This window comes from Arachis stenosperma, chromosome 6 (genome assembly GCF_014773155.1).
Source record: "Arachis stenosperma cultivar V10309 chromosome 6, arast.V10309.gnm1.PFL2, whole genome shotgun sequence".
Classification (NCBI taxonomy): domain Eukaryota; kingdom Viridiplantae; phylum Streptophyta; class Magnoliopsida; order Fabales; family Fabaceae; genus Arachis; species Arachis stenosperma.
In genome coordinates this window covers 51,791,401-51,804,977 of record NC_080382.1, presented here as the reverse complement: position 1 = coordinate 51,804,977, position 13,577 = coordinate 51,791,401, and the positions used below count along the sequence as shown (strand labels likewise).

The window sequence follows — 13,577 nt, the reverse complement described above, 5'->3', positions numbered from 1 at the left end:
TAAAAAAAGCAGAAAAAAAAGGGCGAGCTGTTATAATGTTCCCCATCTGTAACGGATGGCATTATCCAAACGACTATAAATTTAATATAATTGGTGCCAAACAGCATTGATCAATTGCCAGATATATTGACAAGAATGAAAACAAAGTAGAATACAATTTTGACAAGAGTTAATTTTCATATTCCATATGTTTGTGCTCATATATTTGATGTCTTGGCAGCAAGATGTATGAGACTTTTACGGTGGTAAGCGATACGTAGCTTCTTGTAATGCTGCAAAAATGCTGCAAGGTCAATCTCTCTGTCAAGTATTTTCTGGTGTAGATTTTCAGATTCCTCATCTGTCTTATTCATAGACTCTGCAAAATAATTATTTAATTTCGTCAAATTCATGAAACACCAGAAGCCGTCTCAATAGTAATAAGTTTGTGATCTATTGCGTCGAATTATCAATTGAAATCATACCTTGAATCCTGTGGATAAGGGATGCTGGGGAATTCATCTTCAGCATTTCTTCTTTCTGTTTCTCAAGCTCGCTTAGTTTCTCTTTAGCAGCAGCTAACTCAGTTGTCCGAATAATGCTACTCTGTTATAAAGGAGTAAGGAGGGAAATTTTATGTGGGAAATTTTATATTACCATAAAATTTCCCAAAAATAACCATAGTATAGGATTTCAATCTTACTTGATTCCTGAGTTCCATTATCCGAGGTTCCCTTTTTAGATTTTCCTCTGCATTAAACAGAAAATTTGTGATGCTCTGCAATACTTAGTTGCAGCACAACCATCAAATGGCAGCACATCATAATAATAAATAATAATATAACTCACCCGCTAGCTGCAAATTCTCTTTGCAAAGTTCATCTTTCAGCTGATCAAATAAATATGGAATAAAAAGTTAACACATAAGCATATATAAAAACAACTAAACAAGCATCAGAAGGAAAACTGCTTGAGGAAAAGATTTGTATAGATTATAGAACAATAGATCAATAGAAATCAGCTAAACCTTATCCAATACATTTTGGACGGAACCACTTGTGCAATTGTGCGACGTTTTCTAGATTAGTATGATAAAGGCAACTGTTTGACCATTGTTCTGTAATAATCAGTATATATTGCGACCCTTCCAGTATGGCACCAATGAATTTCAAATTCTCAGTACTAGTAGCTGCAGACTGCACAAACATATGTACTCACCGGATTTAGTGCCAATCCCCCATTATAGCTAGCACATGGTGGAGGCACTAATCTCAATAATCCTAAGAATGTTCCTAATATATCCATGTCCTTCTAACTGTATATATATTAAGGGTAACTCTGAAGGAAGAAACAAAGAAGTTAAAATACATCTTTGGATCAAAATCACATTTTGAAATGGTATAAGACTGTAAGTCATAGACAACTAGCATTAGATATAGGGTTTGGCACACCAAACATGCAATACTCCTCAAGACAGCATAGGGTGATGCTTTTATCTATGAACCCTAGAGGCAAATGGTATATATGGTAAGAACCTTCTAAAGCTTGTAATATCAGTTTACAATTCATCCCAAATGCAGAATGGCCCAATAACAGCATGCCGGTAGAATTTCTCAAAATTTATGTTAATGCATATCACCTCTTTTCATGCTTATACTCTCCAAAACCAGAAAGATCAAGGTATACTAAGACAACAAACCAAACACTGGCTCAGCATGATATATAGTCGCAAAGAGACTCTGAAGTGAATGAAAAATCAATCAGGGAGATGCTTTGGTTCCCTCTGAAAATTAGAGGTACGTTACCTTCTGTGATTCTGCCATGTATTAGTCTATGATAAATCTATTTAACACTCATTTAACGCATCCAATAAATCTCTTTGCAATTTTATTCGAATACGAAGTATTATATTTGAATTGAATTCTAAACAATTAACTTATCGCATTATTTCTACTCTTATAGAAGTAAGAGCTTGATAAATACTTGCATAGTTCTAGAGTATATTTAATGTATACTCCAAAACTTATTTTAACCAAACTTTAACTACATGTTCAATTGATTAGAAGTGATAATTTGATGTGTTATATGCCATAGAGGGTAATATACTTCTTTGGAAGGTACCCGAAGAAATTGCCAGTCAGAAAAGACAGTTATCTAAACTGCCAGGGGAACAAAGTAGCTCTTCATAGCCCTTACAAATACATTGAAACAAATATTTTCATATCAACTTACAAAAAACTATCTCAGCAGAATGTAGAAGCAGCACTAAGCCACTTCCATAAAACCGGCTAACATAAAAAGCAATCAAGGCAGCGACAAAATTAAGAGGCATCAAGTTACCATACATTAGAGAGAAATCGTGTATTCAACTCACATTATTTTGAGTCTTGACCATATCAAGCGAATTTAGGAACTGTTGATAAGTATCCTTGTCGGACAACATCTTCCTCAACTCGTCGATACTGATAAATTCACAAAGAACAACACCATTAAGAACACCATATTCAGATGCAAATTAAAATCCCAAGAAACAAAATGGAGCAAGAGAGAGGTCTTACCTCTTGTCTTTCAAGGCGGCAATGACGCCGGCAGCTTCGGCAGGCCGAACATGCGACGAAGGGTGTATCCTCGGAGAAGCGTAGCCAGTGGAGGAAGCGGCGGAGGGTGTGGCAGGCCTCGATGAGCTCGGCGTGCTCATCACCGATGGAGGATACCACGACTGCGATGAAGAACCATCGTGCTGAGGTTGTTGCTCTTGTGATCCCCTAACCACAAAAAACAAAAAAAAAAAATCAATCCAAATTTGATTTACGGCTTTCGTTCACACACATTGGAATTCGATAACCGTTGAATCTAAGCTAGGTATACAAAGAATTCTACTTGGGATTTTAGTTTTTGTCGAATTGAAAACGAGTGTTACAAAAGATGCCATAGCGAGTTATTCCAAGGAAGTTTGGAAAATCGAAGGGGAAAGAAATAAAGAAAAAATAAATTGAATTACCAGAATCTGAACATCGAGCTGACGATCGATAACGAATTGCTGAATCACTGAGCTGAGCGAAGGAAAACCCTCGAAATTTTTGAAAAACAGAGACACGGAACGGCACGGGTAAGCAAAAATTTAATGACTCGTCGTTCGTTCGAGTTTTTGATTTCTTGGAAGGAATATTTTTTGGGTCAAGGATTCGTTACTCCGTCTTTGTGTGGGAGTTTCATTAACCAACACAATAATATTTATAAAATAAATTTTATTTTTTTAAAAGATAAATATTAAATTGATATTTAGAAAATTTTAGTGTAGATAAAATAGTATTTAATTTTTGTTATTGATAAAATAATTTATAAAAATTTTAGAATTTGACAAATATGTTCTTGAGCGAGTACGATGCTGACGTGGCCACCATATTTTGGTGACCTGACAAATAAGGGTGGCAAAGCAGACCGACCTGCCCCAACCCGCCTCGCCCCGCCCAGGCCCGCCTCATAAACGGGACAGATCGGCCCGCCCCGCCAACTAAAATGGGTTCAAAATGCTAGTCCGCTCCACTTTATGGCGGATTGGCGGGTTAGCCCGCTTGACTCTTTTTTTTTTGAAAAATAAAATTCATTAAAATTAACCAAAAAATAATTATTAAAAAATCAAATACAAATAAAAAATAGTCAAATTATAATATAATTTTTTTATTTTTTTATTTTTAACTTCAATAAAATTGTTCAAAATAATATTTGTCAATAGAATCTTCTTTATTTTAAAAAAGTAAGTCACATAATTTGAACATATATACAAAATTGTAAAATAAAATAAATAAAGTTAATAACTAAAAGAAGAATGAAAACAAAAAATGAAAAAATGTTTAAAAATTCTATAATTATTAATTTATAATAGTAATCACTCTTTTATTTATTAAAAAAATAAAATAAAATCTTCGACCCAGCGGGCCAGCCCGTCCCGCCCCGCCAAAACCCGCCAATTTGGCAGTGCGGGTTTGGCAGGTTTTAAAAATTTGGCGGGTTCCAAATCCTAGCCCGACCCGCCTTTTTTAGCGAGTTTAACGGATCAACCCGACTGGCTCGACCCGTTTTGCCACCCCTACTGGCAAAACTCTCTTTGCACTCTCTCCTCTCCCTTCCCAACGCACTCCCCCTCCCCAACGTAGCCTCCTCTGTAAGAACTGAGTTTTAATTAATAATTTAATTATCCAGAATAAGTTCAAAAAATTAGAAAGATTAATTAGAAAATATAAAGGTGAGATTCAGATTCAATGAATTTTTACGAGCAAGAAAAATTATTTTTCTGTTGAAAAAGGCATAAAGACGCGTACTGGTAATTTAGCCGACAGTACCTACTTAAGTCTACCCTGTACTGCATGATAGAAAATAAAACAGTAGAAAAACTTAGGAAAATATTTAAAGTTGAAAATCGGGCACTAATTCTAAAAGTTTGATCCAAAGTTAGGCCAAACGGACCAAAAATTCTAACAGGTTGAACCAGGCCCAAGTTGGGCCCAAATCCAACGTACATAAACCCTTTAATGAGTCATTTTCAGCTCATTTTACACCAAAATGAAGAAAGAGGCACTGAGATGAGAAGTGAGGAGAAGGAAGCCATTATCACTATTCATCTCCTCTTTTAAAGCTCCATAACTTTTGATCAAGAGTTCTGATTGACGAGTCATTTGCGGCCACGCGAAAATCTCGTCGAGCTCTTCATTTCTAGCCAAACAAAGTTGGTAAGAACTCAAAGCTCATGCTCCATTTTTCTGCCCTATGTAATTCTGTGATTTTGGGTTTTGATTTTGGAAAAATTTTGTAATTTTGGTTGTTTAGGTGTGATCTAGTAGCGGGTTATTGTTGAGTTTTGTCCTAATTCACAATGGGTAAGGTAAAAAAAACTCTATACCCTTGTGATTTATCACATTTGCAAACCCTAAGTTTCGATTGTGGTAATTTATATGGTTTAGCTTGGAATTCTTGTTGGTTGGAGTTGCATTGAGGAATTGGTGCACTTGGAGTTGATCTTTGGTGGCTAGGCATTGTTGAGCTTGTTTGAGGACTCAATTTGGTGACTTTGTGCATATTGAGAATCGGCCAAGGTATGGTTTCGGTTTTCTTTTTGTAATATGTATTGTTTCGTGACACTTAGACTAGTGGCTTTTAAGATAAGATTGAATGATGTGGTTGTATGATTAATTGCATGTAGTTATGGTTGATGATGATTTTGATGAAGGTTTAAGGAGTTGTATATGGTGGAGTATGAATTTTGATGATTATGATGATTGTGATGATTGGATGAATTATGATGTTGATAATGGGTAATTATTGATGTGTTGATGATTGATGATGTTATTGTTAATGAATGATGTTGAGTATTGATATTGGTGTTGAATGATGTAACTTATGAGGATTGAAGATTGATAAGTGACCAAAAGCATAGGTTTGGATTTTCACACTAAAAATAGGATTTTCACACCAAACCCAACCATTGATCATCAATCAAATAATAATGTCACAATACAAAATAACCGAGAGTATTTAGCTCCCGGGTCGTCTTCCCTTGGAGTTGCAATGAAATGTACAATTATTGGCTATGAGAGAGAGTATGGGGAATTGGGAATGCAAGCAAGCAAGAAATGTAAATAGCAAGAGAGCAAATAAATATGCAAGGAATGTAAATAGCAACTCTTGACAAGAATTGGGGAATTTAGGATTCATATCCTAGTTATGGACCACAAACATGGCAATTGTGTGGAATCAATCTAAATTAGTCAATCCTCCTTGAGAATTAGTCAAAAGGGCATAATTGATCTTAATCCATAAGTCCTAGTCAACTCACTAATTACTTAGTGAAAGACTAGCGTCAATGGAAACCAAACCAATTAGCCATTCCCACACAATACGGAATGGACATCCACAACTCAATTCCACCCAAACACCCAATTTCTTAACCAAGAGTGTGAAAACTAAACATGTAAGAAACTAAAAGTCAAAGCAATAAAAGTCAAAGCAAGGAAAATTAAAATGCAAGAAACCTCTTGGCAAGTAATTGAGAGTTAAGATTACCTATCCTAGGCATTGACCACAAACACATGATGATTATGAAGAGTTAATCCTACTTAGTCAACTTTACATCGAAGATAAGTCAAATAGGCATAGTTAATTTTAATCCGTAAGTCTTATGTCAACACTAGGGGTCACATAGAGTCAAGGGAGACCAAATCAACTAACTACTCTAATGTATCAAACAAGAATGGACATCAATGACTCAAGGGACACCAAAGTCATCAATTTCAAGCCAAGAGTGGAGAAAAACTAAGTAAAAACTAAGCCAAGTATTTTATAAAACACTTAGTGTGCATGAAAATAAAATAATATTAAATTGCATTAAAAATAAAATCTAAAATACCAAAGGCGAAAAAATCATAACAACAACTAAAGAAGGCAATAAATGAACATAAAACATAAATTGGCATTAATTGAAATTAAAATTAACAAAGAGTGTTTATAACATGAAAGTAACAAAATAAAGAAAATAACAAGAGAAATGAAGAAGATAAAGACAAGAAAGCAAGAAAACATAAATGAAACTACATTAAAACAAGAATTAAAGTGTTGAAATTAAAAGAAAACTAAGTTAAAAACCCTAATTCTAGAAAGAGGGGGGAGCTTCTCTCTCTAGAAACTAAGAGAAAACATCATAAAAGCTAAACCTAATCGCCCCCCTTCATTCTTCTTCACTTTGGCCATAAATAGCTTCAAAAATTGAGTTGGATTAGGTTTTGGGGGCCAAGAAATTGCTGCCAGTGAGTTGCAATTAATGAGGTCACGTGCAGGGACCTGTACGGACGCACAGATGTGTGCGTCCGCACACTTGGCTGAAAGTTGACCTGTGCATATGCACAAGTACCTATGCATACGCACACTTAGACTTATGTCCACTATAGCAAATTGCATATCATTTTGAAACCCCGGACGTTATCTTTCCAATGCCATTGAAACCGCCTCATTTAGACCTCTGTAACTCAAGTTATGACCAATTTAGTACTTAGAGGTCAGGGCTGGCAGCTTTCCAAATCCATCATTTCTTGAATTCTTCCCTTTTGCATGCTTTTTTCCTCACTTCTTCAACCCATACTTGCCTTAGAAACCTGAAATCACTTAACAAATACATCAAGGCACCGAATGGGATTAAAGTGAATAAAATTGACTAAATTAAGCACAAAAGAGCGTGTTTTCACTTTCAAGCACAATTTAGGAAGAAATCACAAAAGCATGCTATTTAGGTGAATAAATGTGGGTTTATGTGATGAAATCCACTCAAATCAAATCAAAATATATCATAAAATATGGATCCATCAATTCCTTTACAGTTACACAATAGCATGTTGATGAGCGGATATTTTATACGCTTTTTGGGGGTAATTTCATGTAGATTTTAGCATGTTTATATTAGTTTTTAATAGAATTTTATTAGTTTTTAAGCAAAAATCATATTTCTGAACTTTACTATGAGTTTGTATGTTTTTCTGTGATTTCAGATATTTTCTAGCTGAAATTGAGGGAGCTGAGCAAAAATCTGATTTAGGCTGAAAAAGGACTGCTGATGTTGTTGGATTCTGACCTCCCTGCACTCGGAATGGATTTTTTGGAGCTACAGGAGTCCAATTGGTGCGCTCTCAATTGGGTTGGAAAGTAGACATCCAGGGCTTTTCAGCAATATATAATAGTCCATATTTTGCGTGAAGATAAACGACGTAAACTGGCGTTTAACGCCAGTTCTATGTTGCAGTCTGGCGTCCAGCGCCAGAAACACGTCATGAACCAGAGTTGAACGCCAGAAACACGTTACAACTTGGCGTTCAACTCCAGAAATAGCCCAGGCACGTGAGAAGCTTAAGTCTCAGCCCCACCACACACCAAGTGGGCCCCAGAAGTGGATTTCTGCACTATCCATCTTAGTTTACTCATTCTCTGTAAACCTAGGTTACTAGTTTAGTATTTAAACAACTTTCAAAGATTTTTTTGTATCTCATGACATTTTTAGATCTAAATTTTATACTATTTGACGGCATGAGTCTCTAAACTCCATTGTTGGGGGTGAGGAGCTCTGCAGCGTCTCGATGAATTAATGCAATTATTTATGTTTTTCCATTCAAACATGCATGTTCCTATCTAAGATGTTCATTCGCGCTTAACTATGGAGAAGGTGATGATCTGTGACACTCATCACCTTCCTCAATCCATGAACGTGTGTCTGACAACCACCTCCGTTCTACATCAGATTGAATGAGTATCTCTTAGATTCCTTAACCAGAATCTTCGTGGTATAAGTTAGAGTTGATGTCGGCATTCATGAGAATCCGGAAAGTCTAAACCTTGTCTGTGGTATTTCGAGTAGGATTCTGGGATTGGATGACTGTAACAAGCTTCAAACTCGCGAGTGTTGGGCGTGATGACAAACGCAAAAGAATCAATGGATTCTATTCTGACATGATCGAGAACCAACAGCTGATTAGCCATGCTGTGACAGAGCATTTGGACCATTGTCACTGAGAGGATGGAAAGTAGCCATTGACAACGGTGACACCCTACATAGAGCTTGCCATGGAAGGAACTTTGCACTTTTGCATTGAGTTGAATATTACATTATAGGAATTCAAAAGACAAAGCATCTCCAAAACCCCAACATATTCTCCATTACTGCACAACAAGTAATTATTTCGTGCTCTTTTATTTTTTCTAATAATTCAAACTGATAATTATAATTGATATTAAGAATAATAAAATAAACATAGCTTGCTTCAAACCAACAATCTCCGTGGGATCGACCCTTACTCACATAAGGTATTACTTGGACGACCCAGTGCACTTGCTGGTTAGTTGTGCGGATTGCAAAAGTGTGATTGCAATTTCGTGCAACAAGTTGTTGGCGCCGTTGCCAGGGATTGTTTGAGTTTGAACAACTAAAGGTTTATTTTGTTGCTTAGATTAGGATTATAGTATTGATGCTATAGAGTCATTAAATTTGAGTCCTTTAATTTCTCTTCAAAAATTTTTCGAAAATATTACTTGTCCTTATTAATTTTAATTTTTCATAAATTAGTGTCTTGTTCTAAGTTTGGTGTCAATTGCATATTTTATATTTTCCTTTTAAATTTTCGAATTAGTGTTCTTTGTTTTTCCTTGATCTTCAAATTGTTCTTGTCAATTTTTCTTTTTTGATCTTTGGTTTGTCTTGTTCTGTGTCTTTTCTTGTTTTTCTTGTGCTTTTTCAAAACATTAATTTTAAAAAAAAAATTTATTTTTATCTATAAAAATAATACATCTTTAAAACACGTTACATTTATAGCTCAGTTGGCTAGAGCGTTGGCTTATGTTCTTGGCAATTGGGTATCTTCTTTTTGAAATCTTTTTCAAAAATAATTTTTCTTTGATTGAATCTTGTGCCAAACTTTAAGTTTGGTGTTTTCTTGTTAATCTTTTTATAATTTTCGAAAATTTTATTGAAGTTTTCTAAAAATTTTAAGTTGGTGTTCTTTCTTTTGTTCTTGTTGTTCTTGTGAATCTTCAAGGTGTTCTTGAGTCTTTTTTATATTTTGATCTTAAAATTTTTATGTTTGGTGTTCCTTGGTGTTTTTCCTCCAAAATTTTTGAAAACAAGGAGCATTAGATCTAAAAATTTTAAGTCTTGTGCCTTTTGTGTGTTTTTCTCTTTCATCATAAAATTCAAAATTCAAAAAAAATATCTTTTCTAACTATTTTTAAGCTACTTTTTTGAAAAAAATTTTTATATAAAAATTCAGATTTCAATTTCAAAATTTTTCAAATCTTATCCTTTTTAAGATTTAAAAAAAAATAATAATAATATTTTATTATCTTTTTCAAAAAAAAATATCCTAACCACTTTCTCTCTCCTCAATTTTTTTGAAAATCTTCACAAAACATTTTCAAATTTTTATTTTATTTTATTTTATTTCGTTTTTATTTTATCTTATTTTATTTTATTTTATTATTTCAAAAATAAATTTTTATATATAATAAAATAAATAATATTTACATCCATATCATCTCCCTTGCTCCATCATGGAACTAAGTGGAAATGAACAGTCCAGAAGGACTCTGGGGTCATATGTTAACCCCACTACTGCTTCATATGGGAGTAGTATCTTTATACCCTCCATCGGAGTCAGTAGTTTTGAGTTGAATCCTCAGCTCATTATCATGGTGCAGCAAAGTTGCCAGTATTCTGATCTTCCACAGGAAGAACCTACAGAATTTCTAGCACAATTTTTACAACTTGCTGACACGGTACATGATAAGGAAGTAGATCAGGATGTCTACAGATTATTACTGTTTCCATTTGCTATAAAGGACCAAGCTAAGAGGTGGTTAAATAACCAACCTAAGGACAACATAAGGACATGGAAACAGCTGTCAGAAAAATTCCTGAATCACTATTTTCCTCCAAAACGGATGACACAGCTAAGGCTAAGCATCCAAGGCTTCAAACAAGGAGATAATGAATCCCTTTATGATGCCTGGGAGAGATACAGAGAGATGCTAAGAAAATGCCCCTCTGAAATATTTTCAGAGTGGGTGCAGTTAGACATCTTCTACTATGGGCTTACAGAAAGAGCTCAGATTTCTCTAGACCACTCAGCTGGTGGATCTATACACATGAGAAAGACAATAGAAGAAGCTGAAGAGCTCATTGATACAGTTGCCAGAAATCAGCATCTGTACCTAAGCAGAGAACCTTCCATGAAAGAAGAGGCTAAAACAATAACTGCTGAAATGAGTTCTGCAGAACAAGTTACAGAATTCAATCAGCAATTGGATTTTCTAACAAAACAGTTAGCCGAATTCAAAGAGATATTACAAGAAACTAGAATGGCTAATAGGAATATGGAAGTGCAATTGAAGCAAACAGAACAGCAATTATCAAAACAAATAACAGAAGAGTGCCAAGCAGTTCAATTAAGAAGTGGAAAAATATTAAATACCTCACTTCAAGACAGCAGAAAGCCAAGAAATGAGCAAACTACCCAAAATCCCTCTGAGGACAGTAAGAGCCCAGAGAGGAATAATTCTGGTGCTCAAACGCCAGAGAATGGGTGGAAAGCTGGCGTTGAATGCCCAAACCATGCTCAGTCCTGGCGTTCAACGCCAGAAACAAGCAATGATTTGGCGTTGAACGCCCAAAGGGAGCACAGTTCTGGCGTTCAAATGCCAGAAACAAGTAAGGAGTTGGCGTCTAATGCCACTCCAACTTCCACCCCTGGCATTCAAATGCCAGTGGGGGATCAGACACATACAAGTGCTGATAATAACCCATCTAAAAAGGCTTCTCAACCCACATCTGTAGGCAATAAATCTGCAGTAACTAAGGTTGAGGAATACAAAGCCAAAATGTCTTATCCTCAGAAACTCCGCCAAGCGGAACAGGATAAGCAATTTGCCCGCTTTGCAGACTATCTCAGGACTCTTGAAATAAAGATTCCGTTTGCAGAGGCACTTGAGCAAATACCCTCTTATGCTAAGTTCATGAAAGAGATCTTAAGTCATAAGAAGGATTGGAGGGAAACTAAAAAAGTTTACCTCACTGAAGAATGCAGTGCAGTCATTCTGAAAAGCTTACCTGAGAAGCTTAAAGATCCGGGAAGCTTTATGATACCATGCACATTAGAAGGTACTTGTACCAAGCAAGCTCTATGTGATCTTGGGGCAAGTATTAACCTAATACCTACAGCTACTATCAAAAAGCTTGGGTTGACTGATGAAGTTAAACCAACCCAGATATGTCTCCAACTTACTGATGGCTCCATTAAATACCCATCAGGCGTGATTGAAGACATGATTGTCAAGGTTGGACCATTTGCCTTTCCCACTGACTTTGTGGTGCTGGAAATGGAGGAGCATAAGAGTGCAACTCTCATTCTGGGAAGACCTTTCCTAGCAACCGGCCGAACCCTCATTGATGTTCAAAAAGGGGAAGTAACCCTGAAAGTCAATGAGGATGAGTTCAAGTTGAATGTTGTCAAAGCCATGCAGTATCCAGACACCCAAAATGACTGCATAAGCATTGATATTATTGACTTTCTGGTAAAAGAAGTCAATATGGCTGAGAGTCTCGAATCAGAGCTGGAGGATATCTTTAAAGATATTCAGCCTGATCTGGAGGAATCAGAGAGAATAATAGAACCTCTGAAAATCCCTCAGGAAGAGGAGAAACCTCCTAAACCCGAGCTCAAACCATTACCACCATCCCTGAAATATGCATTTCTGGGAGAAGGTGATACCTTTCTTGTAATCATAAGCTCTATCTTAGAGCCACAGGAAGAGAAAGCACTAATTCAATTGCTAAAGACACACAAGACAGCTCTTGGGTGGTCCATCAGTGATCTTAAGGGCATTAGCCCAGCCAGATGCATGCACAAGATTTTATTGGAGGGTGACGCTAAGCCAGTGGTTCAACCACAAAGGCAGCTGAATCCAGCCATGAAGGAGGTGGTGCAAAAGGAGGTCACTAAATTACTAGAGGTTGGGATTATTTATCCCATTTCTGATAGCCCCTGGGTAAGCCCTGTCCAAGTCGTCCCTAAGAAAGGCGGCATGACAGTGGTCCATAATGAAAAAAATGAACTGGTTCCTACAAGAATAGTTACTGGGTGGCGTATGTGTATTGATTATAGAAGGCTCAATACAACTACCAGAAAGGATCATTTTCCTTTACCATTCATAGACCAGATGCTAGAAAGACTAGCAGGTCATGAATACTACTACTTCTTGGATGGATATTCAGGCTATAATCAAATTGCAGTAGATCCCCAGGATCAAGAGAAAACGGCATTCACATGTCCATCTGGAGTATTTGCATACAGAAGGATGCCATTTGGCCTGTGCAATGCACCTGCAACCTTTCAAAGATGCATGCTCTCAATTTTCTCTGATATGATGGAAAAATTTCTGGAAGTCTTCATGGATGACTTTTCAGTATTTGGAGACTCATTCAGCTCCTGTCTTGATCATTTAGCACTTGTCCTGAAAAGGTGCCAAGAGACTAACCTGGTCTTAAACTGGGAAAAATGTCACTTTATGGTGACTGAAGGAATTGTCCTTGGGCACAAAATTTCGAACAAAGGAATAGAGGTGGATCAAGCTAAGGTGGAGGTAATTGAAAAATTACCACCACCAGCCAATGTTAAGGCAATCAGAAGCTTTCTGGGGCATGCAGAATTCTATAGGAGGTTTATAAAGGATTTTTCAAAAATCGCCAAACCTCTAAGTAATTTACTAGCTGCTGACACGCCATTTATCTTTGATAAGGAGTGTCTGCAGGCGTTTGAGACTCTAAAAGCTAAGCTGGTCACAGCACCAGTCATCTCTGTACCAGACTGGACATTACCTTTTGAATTGATGTGTGATGCCAGTGACCATGCCATTGGTGCAGTGTTGGGACAAAAGCATGACAAGAGTCTGCACATCATTTACTATGCCAGTGGTGTTTTAAATGACGCACAGAAGAACTACACAACCACAGAAAAAGAGCTACTTGCAGTGGTTTACGCCATTGACAAGTTCAGATCCTATTTAGTAGGATC

At 36.4% G+C, this 13,577-nt stretch overlaps 1 protein-coding gene across 1 annotated transcript; it reads right to left on the bottom strand.

Moving 5' to 3' along the window:
• Positions 1-7: 7 nt before the first annotated feature.
• On the bottom strand, positions 8-3,172 carry LOC130936546 (vacuolar protein-sorting-associated protein 37 homolog 1-like). Its single transcript, XM_057866637.1, has 7 exons — positions 2,981-3,172; positions 2,538-2,744; positions 2,354-2,441; positions 829-868; positions 683-729; positions 465-585; positions 8-358 (listed from the first exon to the last, which is right to left on the bottom strand). Exons 1-7 carry the CDS (start codon positions 2,992-2,994, stop codon positions 198-200), a joined length of 678 nt encoding a protein of 225 aa, XP_057722620.1. The 5' UTR covers positions 2,995-3,172; the 3' UTR covers positions 8-197.
• Positions 3,173-13,577: the final 10,405 nt, after the last annotated feature.

What these genes read in the sequence shown, in the direction of transcription:
- LOC130936546 (XM_057866637.1), bottom strand. An exon ending in TAATGGAACTCAGGAATCAA is followed by an intron (nt 586 to 682) that starts GTAAGATTGAAA and finishes CCTTTATAACAG; the next exon opens with AGTAGCATTATTCGGACAAC. An exon ending in CCTTATCCACAGGATTCAAG is followed by an intron (nt 359 to 464) that starts GTATGATTTCAA and finishes ATTATTTTGCAG; the next exon opens with AGTCTATGAATAAGACAGAT.